The sequence below is a fragment of the Myotis davidii genome, unplaced genomic scaffold, assembly GCF_000327345.1.
Source record: "Myotis davidii unplaced genomic scaffold, ASM32734v1 scaffold71, whole genome shotgun sequence".
In the NCBI taxonomy this organism is placed as follows: domain Eukaryota; kingdom Metazoa; phylum Chordata; class Mammalia; order Chiroptera; family Vespertilionidae; genus Myotis; species Myotis davidii.
The window spans coordinates 2,499,963-2,507,413 of NW_006283588.1; the positions used below are offsets into that span (position 1 = coordinate 2,499,963).

Consider the following 7,451-nt stretch of genomic DNA (forward strand, 5'->3'; position numbering starts at 1 on the left):
TGCTTGAATACTGATGTTTCTGCTCTGCTCTGCTGTCTTATCAGGCAAGCTAATGAAGAGTATCAAATCCTGGCTAATTCCTGGCGCTATTCATCTGCTTTTTGCAACAAACTCTTCTTCAGTATGGTGGACTATGATGAGGGGACGGATGTTTTTCAACAGGTAAAAGTTATATTTTCGTTTGCTGACATCTTTAATAGAGTCGGTTATAGTCGATACGTTTTGTTTGCCCGATAAATATACCATTTATTAAGTAAGTTAACAAATACAGTGGCAGTTATATTGAATTGTTTGTTTGGATTAAAATACAGCTAATGTTATTTTTATCTTTGAGTAGTGTTTGTCATTAGCAAGTATGGTAAATGCATTTTAACTTGGATTGTGGAGGAAATGTGTTTTGTCAGCATACAATGGCAGTTTACATGCATTAACCTTATTTTGATATTTAATTGTATGTAGTTTAAGGTAATATTGTGCATAAAAGTATGAAATTTTATCAAAAATTCAATGTTTTAATCTTTACTTCTTTCCATATGGCAGATATAGTTTTATAATCAAAATATTAAATATTTTTTGAAAAGTAGACCAAATAATGTCCCTCCCAAAGTCATATGTTGAAGCACTAACCCCAATGTGACCATTTTTTGGAGACAGGGACCTTACAGAGGAAATTAAACATAAAATGAGGTCATAAGGATGGGACCCTAATCCAGTAGGTCCTCATTTAACCCTCATTACCTCCTTAAACTGGTGTCTAAGGAGGACACCACTTCCTGGATCTGGTTGTGAGGAAGACACGAGGAGTATATGTGCACAGAGATAAAGCCATGTGAGGACCATCTTCCAACCAGGAAGACAGGTCTGACTAGCAACAAGTATTCCTGGACTGTGAGGAAATTAGCTTCTGTCATTTAGGCCCCCCCATCTCTGTGTGTTACAGCAACCTGCGCAGATTAATAGGTTGTCATCCAGTCTTCTCCATAGAGCAAGGTACAGAATTGTGGTGTAAGTATGCTAGTTGTCATCAATTTGTGTCATTGTCATTGCTAACATCGAGTACTTATGTTCCAAGGACTCTTTTTAGTGCTTCACGTATATTCTTTCGTTTAGCTTCCCAATGACCCACTGAGAAAGGTATTGTTATCTGTATTTCACAGATCAGGAACTTAAGGTATGGCAAGGTGCAGTCACTTGTTGGAGGTTATAAAGCTAGTGTAATATGGAGCTAGAATTTCAGTGCTGAACTCGTTCCCAGAGTTCCTCTTACCCTGCAGTTATTAATCCTTTATATTTATCACTGTTTGATCGGTGCCTTTCAGATGTAAAACTTCTTGCAGTGCCAGGCATTGATTAGTTTGGGTATCTTGGTCTATTTTATTTTCCTCACATATGACACTTCGGCATAATGCTTTGCCAGGTCATGGGACAGCATTTCGTTTTGTAAGGAGTCTAGTTCACTAACTGTAAAGGGTCATTAGTGAGTTTTTTTGCTTATTTGCTCCGAGATTGATTGATTAATTACTCATCTTTGCCAGTTTCTAGTTGAATAAGATAAACTTCCTCTTTGCCTTGGTCTTTCTTTAGTATTCTTTACTTATTTCTTTCTCCGTAAGCTTATTTTGCAGATATTTATTTTTGTTCATATATTCAATCAAATATTGAGCAATGAATTTCCTTATAAAGGAAAATTACAATACTATAAGAGCCAAATATTTTTTCCTGTGGGTTATAGGTCTCTATAGAATCTCATAATTGTTCTTAGAGGTCATCAGAAAGAAGTGCTCTTCATTTTATACATGACTCCTCTCTACCATACATAGGCAATAGTCATCCAGGTCCAATCTAACTGTTAGAGCAAAAGCTTCAAGCCCAAATGTTTGTCCTGGACAGGCTGTAAACTAAGCCAAGAGAGTAGGTTGGGTTAGTGTCATTTTGTTATGGTATCTTTGTTTATGTACATACTTAGCATATTTAACACATTAGTTCTTCACTTGCACGAGTAAATGTGCTCTCTCCTGTATTTATTTCAACAAAGTCTTTCTTGGTCTTTTAAAAAAATAGATCTTTAATGGAGCCAGATATTTCACTGGTCTCCTAACTACTGTAAGAAATAAAATCAGCTACAGGCCAAGCAGCTGATCCTTGGGCTCACTGTTGAGGAAACAGTGTGGTGTGGTGGGGACTACAGCAAACGGAGGAGACACAGCCCAGCTCCAGGACTGAAGAAATGCAAGCCACATCTAGATGTGGTTTTCAAGAAGAGATCCAAATACAATCTCTCTATCTTTAAAATATCGGCAGCTAATTCAGATGAAACAAAACTGTGAGACCAAGTCAGCCTATTTTTGTGCTGGTACTGACTATAGGCTGCCAGTATGTAACCAGATGGCAGTGTGGTTAGAGATAATCATTGAAATCTTTTATATTATATGCTTTACACTTTAAGTTTGGCATAGATATGAGAGCTGAAGTCAAGATTGTTTTAAATTGCAAAATTTCCTCAGGCCAATTTTGATTCAGCAGAATTACGAATATAGAACCGCTTTGTCTTTTCCAAAACCTAGCCCCTGGCTTAGCAATGAGTTTTCATGTTTAAATGCAGAAATGCATAAAAGTTATAGCAGTTAATGATTTTTATGGGTAATTATAATCCACACAAAAACAGAATTATATATTTTGTTTGACATGAGAACCACTAAAAGATTTTTAATGCTTATGTTTCTTTTTCTCATCGATTATTGAGTCACATTTTGTTGAAGTACTTTCTCTAAACTGATGCTTTAAAGCACTGTCAGCAGTATTGTAGTGTTGGAATACAATATTAATAAGTGCAGAAATTTGGCAATTCTTGGCACACCGGGTTCTTGCTGGGCAAGTAACTTCAATTATATGTGATTCCCGTGCAATGGCTGGGCTAAGTGCCTGACAACAGGCCACGGAGTATGAATATGGTGTGTTAGGAGGAGCTCTGCACTAGAAATCAGGCCTGTGTTGTAACCTGCTTTATTGTTGCCTTGGGGAATTTGTACATTTTAATTAAGATGAAAACTTTGAATTATATGATTTTTTTTAACTCTGAAATTCTAGGATGTTAAGCCTTAGTTTGGGTTTTGTGATTGTTCCACTGCCAGGAATTTCTTCCTTGAAATCGCATATTTCCACGTGTATTTCCAGGCTGTAGCTATCTCTTGTGCATCTCTCTGTCAGGGAAACACACGTGAACACAGTCAGGAGTGGGAGAAAACGGGGAAGAAAGGAACCTGTGACTGTGTTTTGTTCCACTTAACAGACATTAAATGTCCACAACGTGCATCCCACTGCTGGCTCTTTACCTCAGTGTGAACCGTGATCTATGGGCAGTGCTTATCTACAGTTCAAGTCATGGCCCAAAATCCCTTGGCTTTTAATTTGTGACATTTTCCATAATTCCTGGGCAGCAAGAATTTAATCTATATATATTCTTGCAGTTTGCTTCTCAATGCAAATTCATCTAACATTTGTTTTTAGATATTTTATTGTTAATAAGCACCATTTATACTGTACTAGTATTTTACTCAGTACACTTTTCAAATAGAAATTGCCTTTAGAAAATAATAATGAGATATAACCATTTTTAAGACAGTTGAATTAATAGAGAAGTTAAACAGAAAAAGACTATCATTGTGGATTTCTGCTTCAGTCTGGTAAATTCAGATTGTTTAGAGCAAAAATGTTGGCTTCTGTGACAATCATCAGCATTTTTTAAGTTTAATAGAGAAGTCAATCTACTTATAATTTGTTTGAAATTAATTCCATAATCTCTCTATATAAAAGCCTAAGTGACCTTCCAACCAGTAGCTATAATGGGCAGTGACCACCAGGGGGCAGGAGCTACGGTGACTTGGCAGCTATGGTTTTCAGATGAAGCGCCTGGAACCAGAGAGGAGGAAGCCCGATTCCGGGGTGCATCACCTGAGAACTGCCCTCTCGCAATCCAGGATCCCTCAGGAAATGTTGGAGAGCTGGTTTTGGTCCAATCCCCGTAGGCCAGGCCATGCACCAGGCCTCTAGTATATTTATTTTGTTCATCGAATGCCAGTACTTTTTCTCAAGTCGAATAGTCCATGCACTGCCAAATTGCAATATTTCTATTTTACACTTTGAATTACTTCATATTTTACTCTAATTATAGAATTTAAGGTAGGAAAAGAATGAAATAGCTGATAGAATATGAATGATGCCTGTTGAATGTGGAGGTTCAGCACACAGCCTAATTTATAAGTTCTTTTTACTCAGGAGTGCATTAAGGTGAATAAAATAGTAATTAAGTTCTGGAAAGCCACTGGGTTTTCGAATAAATGCTATCTTTCCCAAAACTCATGGAGGAAAAAACATGAGCTGTTAGATAAACGCTATATGAAGATGTTATATTTAATTTTATTTTCCGTCTTATAGCTCAACATGAACTCTGCTCCTACATTCATGCATTTCCCTCCAAAAGGCAGACCCAAGAGAGCTGATACTTTTGACCTTCAAAGAATCGGATTTGCAGCTGAACAGCTCGCAAAGTGGATTGCTGACAGAACGGATGTTCATGTATGTATTTCTCCTCCACAGTGTTAAATAATAGGCTAATTAGCTTGGTTTGTTAGGGCATGTAATAAGGCCACAGGACTTTTAAAATTTCCCTATGCAGCATTTTTCCTTACTTAGAGAAAACTGTCTGATAACTATAAGCTATAAATTAGGTGAATTTAAAATATCATTATTCTAAAAATCATTTAAGAACTATTAAACTGTATGTGAGGCAAAAAGTAATTTCGGAGGCTAAAAATATACTGAATATTACTCAGTGGTATTAATAATTTCTAAATAAAAAGCTAGATGTATAATTTTTATCTATTATTTGGGCAGGTACAAAGGCAATAACACCTTTTCATGAGCCATGTGAGAAAATGCCACACACAAACCGTTCTTGGCACTGGAAGGTGGTGTAACTATTCTATGTCATATCTTTATTTTATGTCATTTACCTTAAGGAAATAATCGAGGATGATTTAAACCTGCAATCACCAATCTTTCGGACCTCATGGACCACCAGTGGTCCGCAGACCATGGGTTGGAGACCACTGATAAACTACTTAGCCATAAACATTTTTTTAAAAGAGGAAATCACTGTATAAGTTACAGGCATACAGTTTTATAATACATCACTTGTATATTGCATTGTGTGCACACCATCCAAAATCTAGTCTCCTTCTGTCACCTTATGTATGACCCTTCCCTTCTGGTAACCACCATGCTATTGTCTGAGTCATGAGTTTGTTCCTTTATTTTATATCGCACATATGAATAAAATCCTATGGTTCTTGTCCTTTCCACCTGACATACTTGCCATAATATACTCGAGATCCATCTGTTTGTTGCAAATGGCATTATTTAATCCTTTCTATGACTGAATAGTGCTCCGTTTATAAATGTACCGCATCCAGTCATCAGTTGAAGGACACTTAGGTTATTTCCATGGCTTTGCTGTTGTGAATAACGCTGCAATGAATATGGGTATGTATATCTCTATAGATAAAGTGTTTTCAAATTTTTTCAGGTAGATACCCAGAAGAGGGATTGCTGGGTCGTATGGTAACTTGATTCTTATTTTAGGAACCTCTGGACTATTTTCCATAGAGGCTGCACCAGCTTACACTCCTACCAGCCCCCTTTCTCTACATCATTTCCAACACTTACTTCTTGTCTTGAGAATGGTCATTCCAGCAGTCATTCTGTAAAGTGGTATCTCATTGTAGTTTTAATTTTTATTTCCCTTGTAGCTATTGAAGTTAAGCATCTTTTCATATATTTGTATGTCTTTGTGGGGAAAGTGTGTATTCAGGTCCTCTGAACATAGTTTTATTGGATGGGTTGTTTGGTGTTAAGCTGTATGAATTCTTTATATATTTTAGAGATTAGACTCTTATCGGAGGTATCGTTTGCAAGTATCTTCTCCCTTTTGGTTTGTTGCCTTATTTAGTTGATGGTTTCTGTTGCTGTGCAGAGATTTTTTAATTTGATTTAGTCCCATTCGTGAATTTTTGCCTCTATTTCCCTTGCTTTGAAGTTCACAAAAACCCCTTTGAGACCAAGGTGTGTAAGTTTAGTACCAATGTTTTTTTCCTATGTGTTTTATTGTTGCAGGTCTTATTTATTTTTTCAGTTTGGTGTAAGCATTCTAGTTTTATTCTTTTGCATGTGGCTTTCCATTCTTCATTGTATGTTTTCGCCTCCATTATCAAAACATTTTTTTGTCCATGTATTTGTGGGTTTATCTCAGTTTTGTTCCTTGTTCTTTTTCTGCCAAAACTATGCTGTTTTGATTATTGTAGGTTTATGGTAAAATTTGAGGTCAGAGAGTGTGATACCTCCAGCTGATCTATTTCAGGCTCATCTTGCATCTGCCTACCTCCCCTACCCAGCACTCAGTTAGCCATTTCTCCTAGGAGCCTTGTTTTCTTTTAGTGGTGAATGTTAGTAGAACCAAGACCTATACATACTGTGAAATCATGAGTTCATACCAATTACAGTGGGGCCTTGACTTACGAGTGTCCCGACTAACGTGTTTTTCGAGATACGAGCCGTCTCTCAGCCGATTTTTTGCTTTGAGTTGAGAGCTAAAATTTGGGTTACAAGCCAGCTTCAGATACCCCACCGCTAGTTGGCGCAGCGAACGTCACAGTGAACGCCACAGTTATGAGCTCCATCACAGAACGAATTAAATTAGTAAGTCAAGGCCCCACTGTAGGTCTACTTATGAAAAATAGTCTTGATGTTCATTAAAGCACAATCATGAAAGTGAAAAGACAGCCCATTCCACAGAATGGAAGAAAATATTTGAAAATCATTTTTCTTAGAAGGGACTTACGCCTATTAAACAAGGCTCTTACAACTCAGTAACATACAGATCACTTAAACAGTGGGTAAAGGATCTGAATAAACATTTCTGCAAGGAAAATATACAAATGTCCAATAAGCACGTGAAAAGATGGCTTGTCATCACGGCACTGCAATTCAAACTCACAATGAGATACCCATTCACCCCCACAAAGGTGGCTAAATCATTAAGATATAAATGTTGGTAAGTGGAGAATTGGAACCCTCATACACCACTAGTGGGAATGCAAAATAGCACAGCCACTTTTGAAAACAGTTTCTCAAACTATTAACCATAGTTACCACATGACCCAGTAATTCTGCTTTTACATGTACTATACCTAAGAGAAATGTAAACATATGCCCACACAAAAAATTGTACAAGAATGTTTATAGCAGCATTATTCATAATATCTATCAACTGGTTAATGAATAAGTAAAATGTGGTATACACATACAATGGAGTATTCACCCTTAAATGAAATATGGACACATGCTACAACAAGGGTGAACCTTGAAAACGTTACGCTAAGTGAAAGAAACCAATA

The 7,451-nt window shown here is 36.9% G+C and overlaps 1 protein-coding gene across 1 annotated transcript in view; it reads left to right on the top strand.

The window, feature by feature from the left end:
* TUSC3 (tumor suppressor candidate 3) overlaps nt 1–7,451 on the top strand; it is a gene marked incomplete at its 5' end in the record, with an annotated part of 78,152 nt that overhangs the window by 18,838 nt on the left and 51,863 nt on the right. The window contains 2 exons of the mRNA XM_015565246.1: nt 45–162; nt 4,435–4,575. Coding sequence (XP_015420732.1) covers nt 45–162; nt 4,435–4,575 — 259 coding nt within the window. The remainder of the gene's footprint in view (nt 1–44; nt 163–4,434; nt 4,576–7,451) is intronic.